At 35.4% G+C, this 21062-nt stretch overlaps 2 protein-coding genes across 3 annotated transcripts; one reads left to right on the top strand and one right to left on the bottom strand.

The window, feature by feature from the left end:
* Positions 1–786: 786 nt before the first annotated feature.
* Positions 787–11412, bottom strand: LOC106662183. 2 transcript variants are annotated; one of them, XM_014386046.2, is made up of 9 exons: positions 10572–11412; positions 10359–10514; positions 5392–5577; positions 4382–4441; positions 4199–4237; positions 4022–4120; positions 2155–2241; positions 1980–2087; positions 787–1911 (listed from the first exon to the last, which is right to left on the bottom strand). In XM_014386046.2, the coding sequence occupies exons 1-9, from the start codon at positions 10656–10658 to the stop codon at positions 1516–1518; spliced, it is 1218 nt and encodes a 405-aa protein (XP_014241532.2). In that variant the 5' UTR covers positions 10659–11412; the 3' UTR covers positions 787–1515. The 2 variants fall into 2 exon arrangements, with proteins under 2 accessions (XP_014241532.2, XP_014241531.2); XM_014386045.2 differs by having other exon boundaries at positions 2155–2244; positions 10572–11410.
* A 363-nt stretch (positions 11413–11775) lies between these two features.
* On the top strand, positions 11776–19409 carry LOC106662181 (UPF0183 protein CG7083). Its single transcript, XM_014386043.2, has 10 exons — positions 11776–12021; positions 15396–15478; positions 15545–15672; positions 17760–17916; positions 17995–18068; positions 18135–18250; positions 18344–18638; positions 18784–18856; positions 18926–19072; positions 19166–19409. The coding sequence occupies exons 1-10, from the start codon at positions 11958–11960 to the stop codon at positions 19220–19222; spliced, it is 1194 nt and encodes a 397-aa protein (XP_014241529.1). The 5' UTR covers positions 11776–11957; the 3' UTR covers positions 19223–19409.
* The last annotated feature ends 1653 nt before the right edge of the window (positions 19410–21062 follow it).

Below are 21062 nucleotides of genomic sequence, written 5' to 3'. Positions count from 1 at the left end.
ACATTACAAAATGGCATTACATCAGATTCACCAAATATGATCAGGACTGGCTGATATTTGAACAAATATCCAAATAGGTTTTAATCACTTTTAATCATCAAGCAAATCGATTAGTCTTCTCAACAATAACACTACAAATTCGGGTTTAAATTTTCCTCGTTTTAATTTTTAATTTTAACACGACCAGCCAGAACCGACAAGTCTTTTCTTCAACTTAAACTTTTTTTGCATAAACTTTTTCAAAAAGTTTGACAATATTCTCTTATAAAATATTTGCACTATAGAAAGATTTATATCTTTTAAAATAGAAAATAAATTTAACTGCAATCTCCGTAACAATGTTGGCCTAACATTGAGTCTCTTGTTTCTTCTAGAAAGACAAAACTTTTTAAAAAAATTTTATATTTTAGTAAAAAATAAAACAAAAAATTGTCTATTTACTTTTTTTTTACGATAAGACATAGGCATCCATTTTATGCACATATTATATATGTACAAAGTATGTACAAGTAGAAAAAATTTGTATAAAATTTTGAAGTATATAAGTTTTTTGTATAATTAACCGCACGGCTTAGAAATACTAACCATAAAAATAATATCAAATATCTAGCAATCTTTCTTATTTTCTATAAAATAACAATGGCAACATAGACACCGTAATATTGACTTCCTAAAGGACCTTTTTCTTTAACGCTTTCAAATTTGTAGTTTATATTTCAAAAATTTTTCATTTCAAAGCAACTAAAACCCTAATGAGCATATGTGAATAAAAACACAAAACAAACATGCCAAACAAAACGCAGCTTTATCTTTCTAAATGTAGGAACACAAACTGCAAACGGACCATGAAGAATAAATAATATAATGAACAAATAAAAAGGTGGAATGGATTTTACATTGTACTTTAGTAAAAGAAAACGTAAACAAATCCACTTAAGTTTTTAAGGAGATGACTACTTGCATCTGTTTATAACATAAAATAAAAAATTTAAACAAAAAATTACAAATTGATTAGAACATCAAGGAAAGGCATTGTCACGTAAGTCTATGTTGTGCAAACATAACTAAATATTAAAGGCATTGAACCTTATAACAACTATTAAATACTATTTGTTCTACACAAGTGTAATTAACAAATATGTTGATCATTTTGAGCAAAATATACATTCTCAATAGTTTCTATTTATTATTATTATTAATTTTTTAATGAGGGTTTGCTACAGCAAAAGTCATACCCCTGGGGTGATGTTTAATAAAAAAGCTCATTTGTAAGCTGCCGGGTTTGAATCCAGAGGCCTTGAATTTGAACCCGGCACCCTTTGTCCTAAGTGATGAGCACTGTGTCGTCTTAACCATTCAGGCCAACGACACCACTCTACTATTTATTCGTCTGTGAACATAGTATATTGAGATGGCTAAAGATAAAAAAACAAACAAAAAATGAAAAACCTAAAGAACTTTTAATATTACTTAGCAAAAAGGAATAAAATGTTTAGGTTTGAAACTAAAGAAATGCTAACATTCTTTTTTTGCTGTTTTTGTTTTGCTCCTAAGGCACGGTCGTTTCGATGCGTTTTGCCGCCTGGCCCATTTCGACAGGGTGGCGTGGTCGAGTCGTTCGAGTACAACCAAACAGTTTTTCACCATCTGGTTATAATCGCAAGCGCTTGCGTTTGTGTTTTTCCTTATGTGTTCAAAACTCCTTGCGATCGAATACGGGGTCGCGAGGCACTTTCTCGACAGGGAGCCGCACGACACCAGGCTCGGTATGAGCATCAGGGATGGAATACGGCCTAAAAAGGAACTCGTCACGCGATACTTCCACGTAATAACAGGCGGTTTCTCGATGCATATTTTCGCCGCTGCTCCTCGCCGCAGTTCAAACATGTCGAGAAAGCTGTCTTGCGTGAGCTATGAAAAAATGTCAAAACAATTATCAATTTTTAATTAATATCGTATAAACAATTTTAAAAACTCACTGCTTTGTCAAGTAATTCTTGTTCATTTATTGAACTTTCACTTTTCGTGTCTTGTGAACTACTCACAAATTTGTCATCCTCGCTATCCGATATTACAATACATTCATCCTAGATAAAAATTAGAAGACAAAACTAAAACAAATACTTAAAATTGAAGAAATTTTATCATTAGTACCTGATCTATAGATTGCTTATGCTTGTTTCTGGCCTGTAGCGATAAAAATTTAAATGGACTAGTAGGGGATGTGTGAAGTAAGGGCTTCTGCTAAAAAACAAAGTGAAAAATATTTCAAATTAGAATAATTATGAACAATTGTATTCTTTCTTTTTAATTCTTTTGCTTTTTTAAAGCCTTAAATAATTCTTTTTTTTTTTTTTTTTTTTTTTTTTTTTTTTTGGTCACAGCGCAACGTACTTAATTCCACTAGCACTGAGCCTGGATGACACATGCCATGAGAAACCAGCCAATACAGGCCATCGTCGATTAAGGAGACGTGGTGGGTTCTCGGGATGGGAATATGTAGAGAGGGCTCAAGCTATAGGGCGAGGATGGATCAAGAGAGAGGCGGTTGAAATTTTGGAATCAAGAGCAGATTAGTTCATTGACAAAAGGAATGTTAAGGTCATTGTGGATAGTGAGGTGTTCTTGTGTTGTAGTAAGGAGCTTTCACAATTTGCCTGAGGTCTTCTGAATAGAAGGATCGGATGTGCTGGATAATGGGTAGCTTGGCAGAACCTAGTTCAACTTAGTAAGTCCAAAGTGGTCACAGTAAAGTCTTTTAAAGGTTAGTGTTGAAGGTCATGATGGAGTAATAAGCTCAAGGTGTTCTTAGACGTCAGGGGTAGTTTGGATTGGATTTGAGTTAGAGGACAAAATTGTGGTATCGTCCATCACAGGTGGTGACGATGATATTAGGATTAACAGGTAGATCAACAGTATAAATGATATAAAGGTTGGGACCAAAAATGTTCCAAAATGACCTTATGGGACACCAGCTTGTATCTGTTTGATTTCCGAGAACTGTTTGCTTTTTAAAGAATAAAATTTGATTATTTTCTCTTGGTATAAAAACGATATTGATGGATAAACTGTTAAAAACTAAACTATTGTAGCATAGCTAAAAAGTAAAGGTATGCTCTACTGCTCAGGTTGTAGCACTAGGGACAGAAAAATTGAACTGTACTCTCAGTGTTACAAAGGACATGTTCGACAGTTTCACGTTCACACATTCAATGTGTTAATCAAGATCTGTGTACTCAGTTTACACATATTTCTTACATTTTATTACTGTTAGACAGACCCCTAGACCTGCAATGAAATTGCACAATACTTTTATCAATTGAAATCTTGATCTCAATTTATCATACAATAATATTAACAGCCCCTAAGCATCAGTGTTTTCATGTAAGCAAGGCCTAGTGGTTCAAGATGACACACCAATATGGCTAAAAATATTGCACAATAACATGGTGCCATGAAAAAAATATGGTGCAGTAAAAATTAAACTCCCTCAAACTTTTGTTTAATTATTGAGCAAACTTCAATACTAACCCTAAATGGTCAAAAATATTGCACAATTCGTAATATTGTGCAATATAATTGATCGTGTAGGGCCTGCCTTAAGGCGCCCATAGACGATCAATATTATTGCACAATATTTTGGGTTGTGCAATTTAATTGATCGTGTGTAGACGATATTGAAAGTTTGTGCAATACATTGCATGATTGAAAATATATTGTACAACCTGGAAAATATTGCACCATCTGTTGGCATTATTGCGCAATATCAGTCAGTTTGTGAAGTATCAACAAGAACACAAAATATTGCACAAATTTCAATATCGCCTTCAAACTTTTCAAGTTCATTGCACAAACAAAATTTTGTACAATATTATTGAACATTAAGGGGCAACCATCAAATTATTGTGCAATCTAAATTGTACAATAATATCGACCGTCTATGGGTCGCTTTACATCTCATCAGTTGATATATTTTTTCATAAATGAAAAGGATTTCAAAATAGTTATTAGCTAAAATCACCTTTTTTTTACATAAATTTTCTTTCTTGAGTATTTTCACACCAGTAATAACGCAATCCTCATCAGAATCGTTGACCACCACTGAATTGAGGTCTTCCTCCTTACAAAAAAATAAATAAATAAATAACAAATTTTGTTTCAGTTGATTTTAATCGCAACAGAACAGTCGACAACTTACGTCAGAGATCACAAGTACTTCAGTCGATTCTTCCAAGCGCTGAAACCCAACAAAAAGTTAGAAAAAGCTAATAATTGATAATAAATATTATTAACAAATCGAACACATATTTTAATCATGTACTAACTTTTAAGTTGTTATACAATGGAAGTCTGTTAAATGCATAAAAACCTAAGTTACTACCTTAATAACTTCTGGCTTGCAAGGAGTCTGCACTAAGGGGTTCTGCCGGTAATCATAATCCTAGGAAAAAAAGACAAAATTAAACATTTTATTATAAGTTTATCGTGAGTGTGTTCATCATATAATCTGGCGTCATATATAAATTAAAACCTTTTTTATTAATTGTCAAAAGTGATTATAGGCAAACCAGGGTGATCACCAATGAAATCAAGTTCATCACTTCAATGCTTCACAGTAAGAATTATATGTAGAAATCCTGCATAAAAAAATTTTATCCAAAAATTAATTTTATTCTTCCTACCACTTTTACCTTTTTTACATTTTTGTTAAACTTTTTCAAATTTGTTGGATCATCTAGTTGCAATTTAAATAAAAAATAAAACAACACGAGCATTTTAAGTCTAAAATCTTTCCATTTCAAGACAAAAAAGCTGGCCCAAATTAAACCGTACTTAGGTTGAACAATATCAGGGTTATAAAGCAAAGATCGGAGAAGAGTTTTGCTTTCAAAACTCATATCTTCTGTTGTATAAAGATCTAACAAGTTTAAAATATAAATCATAAGCTTATTTCTAAACATTGTAAAAATTTAAAAAATCTTCATCGCTTATAATGAATTGAATTCAAAATCAAACATGATTTGCTTGGGTCCCTGTTGACAAATCAAATCATGAAAAAATTTATCAGGAAGGGAAATTTATATTATTTTTATACTGTTGTGAAATCATAGTATCCTCATTCGCTAAGGTACTAACTGATCAAGTTTCATGTTGAAAGCTGGAATTCTCAGCAAGAACGAACCAAAATAAAATGCATCTTCATTCCTGTTTGTACATGTTCATGTTTATTTCCAAGATCACAAAATACCAATGATTATTTTTTCATAATGTATCATTTTATTATGTATTTAATTTTCCCATAAGGAATCAATGTTTTTATATATGACCTCACCAGTAAATAAATATTACGCGTTAATTTCTTTGATGTTAATAATGAATAAGTTTATTTACCAGATTCATAGATGGTATGATGGCGACGGGTGAACAGTCTTTGAAAACTGTGATTGTATCAGACTTTTTGTCTCTTAGATACTGCAGTTGTAAAGAGTGTAGCTTTGAAAGTTCCTCGGAAAAAGTGAGGAGGTCCAAAAGCCCCCGGCTGAAGTAGCAATTCTTTACAAGTCGCCTCATTATAACCTACAATAACATTTATAAGAATTTATGTTAGAATTAAAACAAACAAAAATAAATAAATAAAGGAGATTTAGGACAACTATTGTTCTATTAGGCCTATCAGTTTGATTGAAGTATAGAAAGAAGATGTCATGTTAAAAAACAACAATAATATTACAAAATGAAGTTTAGCTGTTTAAAATGTAATTAATATTCTATAAGCCTTTCCTTGCATATAATTGGTTTATTTCAAACAAAACAAGTAAAATGCACAAGGGTCTGATCAGAATGACACATCCCAAATGAAGTAAAAGAAAAACCGGCCCAAAATAAGAAGAAAACAAAATTGGTTTATCTTCTCCCAACATGAAGATGTTTAGAGGTAAACCATGGCATCAGTTGGTGTAGTTTTCATGGCTACTTCCTTAGGTACTGCTTAAGAGCCTTTCTACTCTCCATTCTAGATGAATATACATTTTATTCCAATGATAGAGTGCCCTGTAGATTCTTATCGGCCTGACGTCTCATGTCTGAAGCCAGATATTGAATTTTAAACCTGGCATTGAGTGCAGCAGTTGCGTAGGTTGTGAGATTTTCTCTTGGGGTTGATCCAAAGCCTTGTTGTTTCCGATCATCTTGGTCTACCATTCCTTGCTGTTTTTTGTAAGCAACAATATATCTAACAGACCAAAACAGGGAAAATTGGCATACCAGATCAGATCACAAAAAATAGTTTTCATAGAAGTTGATTCCATGCCTTTCAGAATTCGAGACTTAGCAGTTTCTTAATTCACCAGGCATCTGGCAGAGAAAAGACAGAAAAAAACCATCAACACAACCATGGAAAAAATTCAACCATCACAACCAGATCAAATAATCAAATTCACTACCAGCATAGAGAATGCATAAAGAATGGTGGATAAGCTTCAAACTTGTGCGGTAAGCAGGCAGTAAAATGTCAACCTCTTCCATTTACTTTATGGGGTGATAAAACTTTATATTGGTCATTTCTGAAAGGGAACTGGCTAAAATAAAAACACTGACAAGTGAAGAATTTGAGAAACCAAAACTTGTTTGACACAATCAAACGAAACGAAAAGACCAAATTTCAGAATTGAAGTGCTTAACTTGTTCTGTTAGTCTGAGATTTCCTAGTGAGGTCGATAGGGTGATGAACCTGGAGTACGATCGTCTCCAAAAAAGAACCAGGCTAAACAGGACTTACACACTCATGAATGAAGACGACGAGAAGCCACAACAGCAAGGATAGGCAGATCAAAATTATTTGAAAACAACTAAACTACAGAATTTAAGTGCTTAAGTTGTTCTGCAATTTTTAATTTTTTGATTTTTATTATTATTGTTATTTACATCTACAACTTTCATTACAATAAGTAAATTCAATAATTCATTTCCTAACATGATAATTAAACATGAGAGGAGAAAGCCACGCTGGTGACACATGCTCACTCTACACACACATACACAACACTGAAGCAAATCCCTGGACCATTGCCTCTTCAGCTTTTTCCAGGAGGATTTCCAGGCAGAGTGTGTGGAAAGTTGTTGGACGAGGGGGTTTGGGTGTATAGATGTAGATGTAATTTCAGGGTATAGTATACTGCGCCCTTTAAGAGCTATTGTATCCCCCGTGCTCTGCCTAAAGCACATCGATGAGTTCTATTTCATCAAGAAACTTGATTAATAGGCCCGGTTTCAGTGGTTGAAGCTCTTCTATGGTCACACTGTACATCCCAAAACACTTCCTTCTGCGGGCTAATGTAGCTCCGCAGTTTGTTAGTAAGTGTGTTGGTGTCTCTTCTGCTTCTTTGCAGAATCTACATGTGCCATCTTGGATTATTCCAATTTTCTTTAGATGTCCATTTAATCTACAGTGTCCTGTCAGGAATCCTGTTAGGATTCGCAGTCTATTCCTGCTTCCTTTGACACATTCTGTGATTTCTTTCTTGCCAAAATTGGTTAGAAGATTCTTGGATTGTCTATGTCCAATAAGTGAATTCCAAAGTTCCCTCATTTTCTTTTTGTCCTTCTGTCTGAGATATTCGTTAATAGTGTGGATTCCTATGCCACAGAAGGGTTCGGGTCCTATCAGCGGTGTGGCAGCCCCTTTCCTTGCAAGGGTGTCCGCTTTCTCGTTGCCTTCTACTCCCATGTGTCCTGGGACCCAGCAGAGGCTGACTTTATTCTGCGTACCTAATATGTTTAGTTTGGTTTTGCAGTTCAGCACCATCCTTGAACTAATGGTATTTGAGCTTAGTGCTTTGATGGCTGCTTGGCTATCTGACATGATAGCTATATTCTTGTTTTTGTATCCTCTATTTAGATTGAATTGGATACATCTTTCAATTGCGTGAATCTCAGCTTGGAAGATACTGGTGTGTTTTCCCATGGGTTCTGAGTATTTGGTTCTGGGTCCAAATACTCCTGCCCCCGTACCTTCTTGTATTCTAGATCCATCTGTGTACCAAAGGATGGTGCCATTTTTGAGGGAGTTATTTCCCTTTGTTTCCCATTCCTTTTTGGTGCCCAGATGTATTCGAATTTTTGGTTAAATTCAAACCTCCTGTTCATGTCATCTCTTGGAGCCATGAGTGATGGATGATTTTTCCACATTTGTTTCTGTCTCTCCATTTCAGTTTTATTTTGGGTGTATAGAAAGGGTATTATGGAATTTCTAATATGTATACGGGATGGATTGGAACGTTTGATTGAGCCCCCAAACTTCCATTCCGTAGGTTCATATTGGACGAAGAGTTGTGTAAATGGTCAGTTTGTTCAGTAAGAGTTTGTGATTCATATCTTGTCGTTTCAGGTGAGTGTGTGGATTCCAGATGCCTTTTATCAATGCACAGTCCCAGGTATCATACTATGCAGTAGGTATCAGTATGCCATTCAGTCGTAACGGAGGACAAAGTGATTTTCTTAAAGCAAAAGTCGCTCGAACACTTCTGCTTTTGTTCACTTTGATTCTCCATTTGCGGATGAGATTGATTCTTCTAATAGGATGAGATGACTGCACGTGGGAGTGTACTGTGAGGGTTGGAATGAGAAGACGATAAACGTGAAGATGGCTGTGTTTGGGGAAGAGGAATGTCAGCAGTGTATATTGTAAAGAGGACTAGGCCAAGGATACTTCCTCGAGGGACTACCGATTTTACTGGAATATAAAGGAAAGGGATGTTCCCTGACAGGCATGGCAATATCAGTCTGTCAGGTAGGATCGTAGGGTAAGGTAAAGGTACTGGGAAGAAATTTCTCGAGTTTACACAGCAAACCCAGGTGCCATGCCTAGTTGAAAGCCTGGGCTATTCTGCAATTGCGAAATATCTTCTTGAGGTCTGCGAGGTGATGAATGTGTAGTTTGGTCGTTTTCAGAAGAGACCTGACTAAATGAAACTGACACACCCACCAATGATGATGGTGAGAAGACAAAACACATTCAACAGACGAAAACAGCAAAAATGGTCAGAGCAAAGTGATTGCAAACGGCCAAACTAAAGAATATAAGTGCATAACTTTTTCTGCAATTGTGAAATTTACTTTTGAGATTTGTCGAGACATATACCTGTAATTTGGTCATTTCTAAAGGGACCAAGCTAAACAAGAATCACTCAGACCACTGGAAATAGTGTATATCACCGGTGTGTCTAATACTGCTTGATTATCACAGATTATCGTGAACTAACTATTTGTGTTTTCAGGGTTAGTCTGTGGTTTATACTAAGAGTTGTGCCCTTCTGTTATGTGTTGGCAATCATACCATTAGACAGACCACAGATGACAAAATATCTAAAAATGCCTGACAGACCAAAGCAGCAAAGACAGGAAGTCTAAAGTGATTGGAAACGAGGCCGGCAAAGTAATAAATCAGTTGGTTGGTTGTTTGCAGAAGTGCCTTGGCTAAACATCAAATAACACCAATGAAGATGGTGAGAAGGCAATACAAATTTGATAGGCCAAAACAGTGAGGAATGGGCAGGCCAAAGGATTTGAATTGGCCAAACTACAGAATATAAGTGCTTAAGTTGTCCTGCTATTGTGAAAGTTCTTCTTGAGGTCTGTGGGATGATGAACCTGTACTTTGGCCATTTCCAAAAGGGACCTAGCTAAACAGTAATCACATAATACTGAACATGGCAAGAAAACAAAACTCATCGGCTAAAGCAATGAGGACAGAAAAACCAAAATTTGTAGTTATTATCTTTTCAGACTATGAAAGATAACAAGTTTTTTGACATGAGAACTGTTAATTTTAAATAGCAATCTTGTTCATATGAAACCTCAGATAAATCACCACTCACCACTGAAGATGGCAAAATGCTGAAACTTGTCTGACAACTTGATCATCGATGTTTTAGCCAATTTAGTGGTTGGTCGGTGTATTACCCTGTAGTTGTGGCGGCATCTCAGACTATTACAGTACAGACCAACTAGTAGAGATGATCCCTGTACTCCAAAATTGATCGGAAATGACCAATCTAAAGATACTGTGTTGTAACTTGTAATGAGACTTCGTGAGTTATTTCAATGTAGCAATTAACAATTCAGTATCACCTTGGACTTGTATTGTGCTGAGTGGTTAGAGTATCGGATCATCAAGCCATCTTTGTCGGTGATTCATTTTATTGTAACTGCTTTATGTTGAACCGGCACAGGGTCTGTCACCATTAGTGGTGGAAGTGGATTGGATACGGACCCAGTGCCGGTTCAACATGATTTCACAGACTCGCAGACCAAAACGCATCAACTGTACTTTAACTTTAGACTGATCTAGTTCGACTTACAGCTTTGTTCCGTACGTACGGGAGTGGAGAACCCTTCGTGAACCCTGGGGGAAAGGGGAGCTGTTCCGTCCACCAGGACGGCTTCTGGTAGTCGTGCACGCCGTCCTTCTCCGCCGTGAACTTCACCAGGTACGCAAGGAACGACTCAAGCTCGGTCTGGAAACAAAGCCCAAGTTAAAAACTAAACTAAGTCCGGGATGAGACGTCGGTTACCTCGCTGAGCGTCTTGAGAGATTTGATCGTACCATTGGCGATTATGAGCGGAAGGTCGGTCACCATTTCGCGTTTGTCGAACTCCATTTATTTTTTCTCGATCATTTACGGTTTTATTAGATGTAGTGAAACTCGGAAAACAATTTACAATCTTTAAATGTAAACAAGCACGGCGGGTGCGGGAACAAAACGTTCAATCCTTATGCGGTAGCATGGATACGATCCGGTCAAATATTAAAATATCCAAGTGGGAAACAATACTTCGATGTTAAAAAATCACGAGATTATTTTAAGGAGCGTGTAAAAAAATGAAAAAACTTCGTTTTCAGTTTCAAGTTTCAGCTTGAAGAATGACCGCGGTGCCCTGAGCGTTTTATAAACATTTGAACCTAGCTCACTAGCAAGTCTCACAACACTCGGAAGTGCCAAGCACTGACTGGACAAACTTGAAAATTAAAACTCATTTCACCCTCATCGACGTCAAAAAAGTTACAAACCTTGTAATCAAATTTTTTATTTTTTTTTAAATAGTCGATCGATTATTTTCCGAAGTTTGAACACCCTTCTTCCTCATAACTTGATTATTACATTCAAAAGTTGATATTGCATATCATGGAAAAGTTTTATTCAAAAAGAGAATTTTTTGTTAAGAATTCTCAAAATTGGGTCATGAACCTGAACAAATTTTCTAAACGTGTAAAATCGATGTGGTAAAAACCCGACACTTTATTATTTTTATTAGGCTTTTAAAAAATAAGAAATTTCATTCTATATCGACTTATTTTTTTTTTTTCGCAATCTCAGTTTTCGGTATATTTTACACTATAAAAGTAAATATTTGTAGTTTGCAACAGTGCAACTTAAAATACCCCTAAAGAAAACAACTGACATTCTCAAACAAATGAGTAAATAAAAAAAAAGAACACCAAGGAATAAACTATAAAATCATTTATGAATACAACTTTTGTTTTCTAGTCAGTCTTTTGATTTTGAAGGCTAATGAAAGTGTAAAAAACACACTTAAGTTTCTAATTCTTTATATTATTTTATATATAATATTATTTTATTTATAATATTTTTATTGGTTAAGCGTGACCGGTGTTGAGAAAAAAAAAAATTAAAAACAACCGCCTTTTCATTTCAAAAACTTCATCGATATTTTTCATCGAGATTTACCTGTCAAGTATGATCATGACTCATGCTCATAGTCGCACCCCCCACTCATAACAAAACAAAGAACAGCTGTTGTGCGTTGAGCAAACTCTCAAGGATAACAAAGGAAGTTGTTTGACGCAGTTTATTTTATTTGAACTTTTTTTGAGGGCGAGCAGAAGTGAAAAGGTCCGTCGATTTCCCAGTTTCCTTTTTTTTTAATAAAAGGGAAAAATGCTCGAGCTGGAGGTGATGCCAGAAAGGTCCCTAGGATGCGAACAATGGGAATTCATTCTAGGTGAGATATCTTTTATGTAGGATGACGTTTGATTATAATATTGGACTTATCTGAATTTCGAACTAGTTGTCACTTCACCTGATTTTTTTCACACTTATAAATATATTTATAATTTGGCCTTCTTCTTGATTTAAAAAAAAATTGTATATTAAGGTGGTTAAAGAGCCCTTTACACTGTGTCTATAGAGCAGGACTATGACCTTCTTATCTAACTTCAAGATTTTTATAAGCTTTCTTAGTATGCTCAGCCATAGACGATTTAATTTGCCAGTCTTCCTTGGGTGTTGTTCAAGTATTCCTTTTTATGACAGTTTGGAATTATTGAGTTATTGTATTGCCGAGGTCTCTGGTTTATCTTTTTCATTATCGTCATGTATCCATTGAGATAGATAGATTTGCCTGAAGTGTCTATAAAGATTTATGCATTGTATTCATCTACTATTAATGTGCTACTTAGGAGTAGCTTCAGAATTTTTTATAATCCTCCATACATCTATCCACCCGTAGATATTGATGAAGTCTCACATACCTCTGTCCTTGGTTGTTGTTCCAGTTTTTATCAGACTTTGCACCATTTGACAGTTAGTCCTCTTTTTTTTGGCATTGTGAAACATTATAGAATGGTTCAGGTTTGGTTGTATTTCTGAGCTCCTTTTTTGTCTCCTAGTTAGATATATATTCCTGAGTTACCTGTTTCCAGTAAACAGACCAAATCCATTTTTTTTTTTTTTTTTTTTTCTTCTCTCCAGAGGAAGAAGTTATTTTCTGTCTCTGGCTTGGTTATTTCACACCAGATTTAAATCTTTAATTAAAGTTTAAAATACTACAGAATGGCCTGGGTTTGATTTGTACTTCTGAGGTACCCTCCTTTGTTTTTGAAGTTTTTTGTCAGCCTATTTATTATACCCATATTCTGCCCTGTAGAACCTGAGACCCAGATAAGATACAATTTGTTTTTTGTATTCTGTACGATCTTATCTCGATGAGTCCTAATTAACTCTAGTGACTTCTGAGTCAGCAGTTAACAGCAATTCCTAAATTTTTTCTTTGTTATTGCAGGCCTATTTTAAGTTTAAGCAAGACTTTCTTGACAATTTTTTTTTCTTTGATTTGGCCAATTAATTGGACATTCGTGTTTCAGGAGTCACTATGGCTAACTAGGAGACAGAAAAGGGGGGGTTTCCTCAGCAATACCGACCAACCTGAATCGTCTAATATTTTAAACTGCCATAAAAGAGGAGTATTAAAGTTTAAAGGTCAGAGGAAGCAAAAGACGTCAAGAAAGTCTTGCCTAAACTTAGAGTAGTCCCGCATCAACAAAGCCCTCCAAAAACATAGGATTTTGTCTGGTAACTAAAACTTCAGATTCAGGAGTCGCTATGTACTAGAGGCAAGAAACGGGAGGGTTCTTCAGCAATACTAATCAAACCTGAACTATTCTGTAATATTTAGAATTAAACCTGGTAGGATAAAACCAAGTCAGAGGCAGAAAAAGGCTTCATCATCATAATAATACCTGCAATTTCTACCTTTTATTCTTAGCACTTATATCTACTTAGCCAAAAGTTCATTTTTCAAGGTTTCTGTTTGTGGGTGACAAATTTACCATGGGTCATTTTTACCCTTTTCTCCCTAAACTTAAAAATACCTGCAATAATAAAGTTTTTTGCTGTCTTTGACTTCGTGTTTTTCCATGAAGTTTAAGTCTTTAATTACTCCTCTTTTATGGCAGTTTGCAATATTATAGATAAGGTTGGATTTTGATTAGTATTGCTGGGAAAGACTCCATTGTTTTTGTGGTTTGTTTATCAGCTTATTCATTATCCTTCTGCCCGGTATGACCTGAGACCCAGACAAGACACAATTCATTAGCCATGGTATCTCCTGAGTCTGCCATGTCCAGATAACATACCAAATTCCATGTTTTTTCTTTAATACTCCAGGTCTGTTTTAAATTTAGGCAAGACTTTCTTGATGAAGTCTTCTGCTTGACTTTGACCTGGTGTTTTCCAACTAGGTTTAAGTATTTAATTACTCCTTTTTTATGACAGTTTGAAATATTACAGAGGGGTTTGGGTGTGATTGGCATCTTTGCCTCAGAATATACTGCCCTTGCTTTGAACCGTGCAATTTCTACCTTTTATTCTTAGCACTTATATCTACTTAGCCAAAAGTTCATTTTTCAAGGTTTCTGTTTGTGGGTGACAAATTTACCATGGGTCATTTTTACCCTTTTCTCCCTTAATGACACCCTGTTTGGTTTTTTAGCCGTCTGTATATCATATTGTCAGTATTGACTGGTATTTCTTCTGTGCCTCTCTTTCTGTCATGTCGAATATTGCTTCCTTTTGAAGTTCTTAATTGTTTGGCATCATGACAATGCAAATCATGTTCAACTGATCTAGCTTCTTCCCAGGTAAAGTATGTTGTATAGGTTGTATGTTTAGTAATATCTCGAGTGTACTGACAGTTTTTATAACTCAAGTGCCTGTCAGTTGATATCATTGTGGTGCTATCCTTAAGGACTCTTTTAGAGGAGGTGATTACTTGATTCAACTAGTAAACGAGTAGGTGTCAAGTAGTGCATGGTATGGTATGGTGGAAAGGGTACTAGAAGCAGGGTTTGTAGTCAAGTAGTGTAGTCATGGAGCAAATTATTGGAAATAGTCTGAACCCCATCACATGCAGTCAACTGCAACCCCATCACCATAGAAAGCATTGCAATTACACGTTTCAATGTGTTCATTGAAGAAATTTGTATTAGTCTCATGATAAGGTACATGAAGCATGAGTATAGCAGCAAAATTGAAAGGAGTGAAGCTCGGAGGGAAATAGCATAGCAGTAGTTGTGAGAAAGCACTTGTTTCCAGATTTTGTAACAATGGATAAACCCAGACTTTTCTTTGATTGGGTTTCTTTCTTTTTTGAAGAAGAGCAAGCACAAGAAGTGCTCCTGCTTCCTCGGCTTCTAAAATCAGAAGTTGATTCCAATTGGCTGACGTGCCTTCACACAGCGGACAACTTCAACCAGGCGACAGTAGATTCAACCAAACTGCCTTAATCTTCAATCACGGATCAAAGGTTTTGGTTTCAGCTTTGAAGGGTGATGGAACAGTGGGAAGACATCATCCCTTCAAAATTTTGCCAGCTGAGTAATGATAGACCTTTGTCTTTGATTTATTAATATTGATTTTTTGTTAGCTGATTTTCTTTTGCTCGTATTAATTTCTTGGAATACTTTACAGTTTACTTAATTGTCTGATGTGTTGCATCTTATTTTATCATGTTTGTCAACTAGTTTATACTTCAACCTAACATCCAGACTTATATATGACATTTGTTTTAATCATATGTACATTTAATTTGTTTTTAAGGGATGCATTTCTCCCAAGCTGTTTTGATCCTCCAGTCGCAGGTTGGCGTCATAAAGGGTATTCAAGTGATTTATTCAGACTCGGTGAGTATTCCGATATTTGTCATATAATTCATCGTAACTGTATTTCAAAGGTTGTTTTCTCTGCAGAACCCCCTGAGCAAAGACCTTGAAATCGATCTGACGCAGGATGGCATCCGGCTCAAGTTTGACCCGATCAGCCAGCGTCTCAAGACAATTGAAGTCTACAACCTCAAACTCGTAAAGCTCAAATACTGGTAATTGATCGTTCAAAAATAACACTTTTCATTATCACTTAATTAGATTAAAAACACAATCTTCATACCATGCATTCACACAAATAAATACATTCACATCACTAAATTTGACTAATTACAAATACTATAATATTTGGATTTTCTTCGGAAAATTGAAACATGAAACTTAAAAAAAAAAAAAAAAAAGCTGTGCTTGAGAATAATTATATCATATTCATATTTACCTTTATCTATATACTGAATATGTTATCTTGGGTTTAAATCTGCTAATGCATAAATCAGGCTTATGTACTGGCTTTTGCTGCCTCATCCACCTTTCTTTCCCTTTTCGCTTGTCCAGGGACACAGACACATCATTTTGTCAAGATGCTCAAGTTCAGCCAACCATGTGATTCTAAAGTCAATCTGTCAATTATCATGATCAAAGAGTTCTTAAACAAGATGGGGGTGCCTAGAATGACCTCAAGCCTGGAGTAAATTACAGTTCAGTCGTTCAAACTAAAATAGTCAATAGTCACACCTAAGAAGTGCTTGCAGCATACCTTATGCAACTTCCAAGGAACTTAATAAAAGTACTTGCTGGAACTTGGCTAATATAGTTGAACGTAATATGAGTGCAGCATTGAGAATCCATAGAGAAATCTTGCTCTTGGATTTCCAGTCCTCCATCGGTCTAAATCACATTCACAAAGATTTTGTACAAATTCAAATTCGCTCATTACATAATCTGTTAAGTCAGGGTACTTTTCACTTGTTGCTTATAAATTGGTAGCAACTATACCAGGGCAGGTGGATTTCCGGTTGGAAAAATTGGCACAACTGAAGGGGTGAGCTTGCAAACTGTCAGAAACACCCATTTCCGATAAAAGGGGGAGACTGGTAGCTGGTAAGCTCACAGACTTGGATTTATTCCTTGAGGGGATTGTCTTGGGTTAGGTGGTCTAGGTGCTTTTATCCACCCCTTTTCATTTTGGGTATCATAGACACATTGAGTGATCTACTTCCTGCATTTTAATTTTTATTGCATAGATCCTACGATGCATGGGCTCTGTCTCACCTCAAAAGATGTTCCCCTAAATGTGACACAGCTTCCTATATCCCCCTTGATGATGTTGGGGGTCACCCAGGCCCTCTAGATGGATGAGATACTCTAGAGGAAGTAGAAGAGAACCCCGAAGTGCCCTGCTCATTGTACTGTAAGTAGCAAGCTTTAGAGGCCAAGGCAACCCCAATTTGTGGTGGGGACCAACTGTCCTTGGAAGCAACTAGTAGGGTGAAAAGTCACAACACTTTGTTAACTTTTACAATGGGAATGGTTTTTGTACTGACCACAGTGGTTCTCGTCCCGGGCAGCTGGTCTAGGATCTACTAAATTTTTGTGTATCTGTGCAATACTACTGCAAGGGTGGGGAGGGAGCACCACATAAATTTAAAAAACTTCCCATAAGTGATGGAACGAGCTGGTTAGTATGCCTCTGATAGGGTATCTCTAGTGTCATCCAAAGCGAGGTTTGCTCTTGATTATTCGGAAATCGTGAAATGCGGCCTGGGATTTACAAACATTGTTTAAATTTAATAAATACATGTAGGATGTGGAAAAAAGTGAATTTATACAATGCAAAAAAATATTTTTTATATTCAATCAAAATATTTCTACTCACTCAAAGTGTTTGTTGTGTTGAGAGTGTCAGTGAGATATTGCTGTTTTATGTTTATATATGTTGGATTTTGAAGGGGGGGAAATAAGTCGGTATAGAAAGACATTTTTGTATAAGGAGTCGGCTTCTTTGAGGTGAAAAGAGCTGACGATGGGAAAAACGTTGGTAATGATTTGGCCAGATTATCCTTTCAGGATTATATAGACGGGGATAGATAGGAAAAGGAAAGCTAAATTGTTGAAAAATTAGTGATGTGATGATATATGTATGTTATCAATATTGAATTTGATTAATGATATTGGCGTAGCTGCGACCAAGTTTATATGTGTCTGTTCTGTAATTGATGCTGTGTTTATTTCTGTTGATGTAAACCATTTTTAAAAAGTTATGTTTATGTTTGTAAATAATCCATTTATATTTTTACAACAGTGGTATGTTGTTTAACTCGACTGACGTTCTGCCTACGATGGACCAGATTGAACACTCATTTGGTGCCACGTTACCCGGTTATTTTTCTCCCACCTCTGACGATTACATAGTTTACTTCAGGGGTGTTTCGTTCTATTTTCCTGTGCAGAAATTTCAGGTATATTACTAGAAATATTTTTTTTAGATTCCTTACAATTAGATAATTAATATTTCAATTTGAATATTTATTTTCAAGGGAGAAGAAGGCAATAAAACGGTCCCAATGCTCTGGGTTGGTCTCATGACTATTTACACAGGAAGTTCAGAAAGGTACGTGCCCAGTTTGCTTTTGTATTGAAATTTTCTAAATTATTAACTTAAAAATTTTTGTTTAAGGTGTGATGAAATAGCACCTCTTCCGCTTTCTTGCTACCAAGGCCAGGTTTATCTTTATAGAATCGGCGTCTTAAAGGAAGGCCGAGGACGTCTCCGCCTTTGCTTGTACACGACAGGTTTTTCTTCTTCTTCTTTTTTTTTTTTTTTCATAAAAATATATTTTCAATTGTATTCAGTTTAAAATCATATGAAAAAAATTGTCATGACAGGTGCGACAAGGTCTCTTGAGCCGAAAAAAGAGAATCTCACGCGTACCATTGCACTAGGCGAGTGTTGCCAAGCGGTCGCAACCAGCATCGGTGCACCGAACCGAGTCTTCTTCAAGTCCGAAGACAAAATGAGGATCCATTCGCCTTCGAATCAACGCCGCGCCGCCGAAAAGTCTTCCGATTACTTTTTCAACTATTTCACCCTGGGATTTGACGTACTTTTCGACGCTAAGACTCAGAAGGCTAAAAAATTCATTCTACACACTAATTACCCTGGTCATTATAACTTCAACATGTAAGTTTCAATTTTATAAATTTATATACTGCATACATTGCTATTGTGTATATAATTAAATGTTCATATAAAAAGTCAATTTTCTTTTCTTTAAAATACAAACAAAATGTTCATTATAATTAATTGTTCTTATTAAACAACTAAGGTACCACAGATGTGAGTTTTTAATAAATCTTCCTGTGGATCGAGCACCCGAAGGTGAATCATCAACAATACAGGTACTGACTTCATATTTACATATGCATACTTGTACTTAAACCCAGACTTTTTTTATTTGGAATTCTTAGGTCACGGCGTATACAAAATGGGATGCCATTTCTGACCAACTCGATGCCAGCCCAAGACCAGTTGTCCTCAACCGCGCTTCGTCTATCAATACAAAAAACTTTTTTGGCGCTACTCGATGCTATGGATACCGTGATTACATTTTTGAAGTTTGTATATATTTATTAACACTGTTGTACTACTACTTCTTTTTTAACTTTTTTAAACTGATTTATTAATATTATTTTATTTTGTTTTTGCAGGTCATGCCCAACCAGCACATTGCATCAGTTACCATATACCAAGAAGATGCTATCTAAGTGAAACGATTGTATATTTTTTGTATATAGTATTTTATGTATATAATGATTTTTTAACTTTGACACCAAAATCTTGATCTAACTCAAAAATAAAGTGTTTATAATTATTGTACATTCAGAACAATCTGGTCCAACCTGTAGGTCAAAATTTAAAAAAAAAATATAGGTATTAATGAAGTCAAACATACACATTCTTCAAATTCTCCAATGACTATACAAAATCGTAAATATTTTTATTATGGGTTTACAAACGTGTGGTAAAAGAAATAGAGCAGCATGTGTGCTCAAGTAATTTATCTCCAGCCTGGAGGACCAAATCCTTTACAACCAAATATCCTCGTTCTCAAATTTTTATATTAGTGTAACAATTATCTCGTGCTTCCATTAATGTTTTATTGCAGATATATTCACACTGTTCTTTAATAGCAGAAAAGAGTGAGCGAAGGGAGAAAGGAGTGAGGAAGAGAGAGAGAAAATGTAATTAACCTGTTGTTCATGACATTACTAGGAGCCAGATTTCTCCAGTTCATCTAATCATAATAATATAAGTAAAATACACTTATAGAAAGAAAAAATCCAAGCAAAGTGTAGAACCATAGGAATGAAAGATAAGAGAAAATAAAGTGTACCGTAAGTTAAAATAAAGAAAAAAACAGTACAGACAGAAAGAGTGTAAGGAGAAAACTAGAGAGCATAGAAATGAAGGTTGATAGAGGAGAAAGAAGTACATACAGAAAAAGTGTAGAAGCGAAGTAAAATCAGAATAAAAGATGGAGAGAACAAGACAATGAAAGAATGATATAGAAAAACTAAGAGAGAAATTAGAATATGAGAGAGAGAGAGAGATAGAGGAGAGAAATATAAAGAGAGAAGTGAAGGGTGAAAATCAGCAAAAACATAGTGTGCAGTGGACAGGAAGAAAATAAATGTTAAAGAGACAGAGAGAGAATGAATGAATACTTTTATATGTAGTTGTTTAATTTGGAGATAGGTAGATAGAGAGAAATTGGAATGAGAGACAGACAGATTAAAGAGAAACAGATAGAGATATACAGAGTGAGTGTATGAAGAATGAGAATGGAAAGAAAGTAATGCAATCAGATAGCAGAGGAAAGAGAGACGGGCAGATTTAAGGGAAAAAGAGAGAAAGGCAGAGAAGTGAAGAATGAGATAGAAAAAAACGACAGTACAGTCAGATAGAGGGCAGAGGCGAGAGAGAGAGACAGACTAAAGGAAAAGAGAGAGAAGTGAAGAATGAGAGTGAAAAGAAAGCAATACATTCAAAAAGAGGACAAAGAAGAGAGAGATAGGCAGACTAAAGGGAAAGAAAGTGAGAAGAAATAAAGAAAGCAGTACAATCAGAAAGAAGGCAGCTGAGAGAGATACAGGCAACTAAAGGGAAAGAGTGAGAGAGAGAAACTAAGTGAATGAGTGAGGGATTAGAGAGTGAGTTCAATACATTCAGAAAGAAGAAAAATAAAAGACAGAGAGATATGGATAGTCAGAGAAGTGAAAAAAAAAAGCAATAGTCAGAATGAGGTCAGAGAAGAGTGCCAGGTAAACTAAAGTAAAAGGGAGGGACAGAGAGAAGGACTAAAGGAAAGATTATAAAATATAAAGGGAAATATAGGGCAGATTTTTATTCAAACTTAAAAAACTAATTTTTATGGTATAAATGGCAACGTTTCTTTTTTAAATGTGCACTTTTTTATTTTTTCATGTCAAGAAATTCATTCATCGATGTAGCTTGCACAAATCGATTACAACTTGTTATAACGAATAACTATGGTCAGAGACTTTTCAAATAATTGTAATATTGTCTCATATTTCTTTCAAATAT

Source organism: Cimex lectularius, unplaced genomic scaffold (genome assembly GCF_000648675.2).
Source record: "Cimex lectularius strain Harlan isolate CLEC.00 unplaced genomic scaffold, Clec_2.1 scaffold3, whole genome shotgun sequence".
Lineage (NCBI taxonomy): Eukaryota > Metazoa > Arthropoda > Insecta > Hemiptera > Cimicidae > Cimex > Cimex lectularius.
Note: the sequence above shows the minus strand (reverse complement) of the source record. Positions and strands in the feature narration are given on the sequence as shown.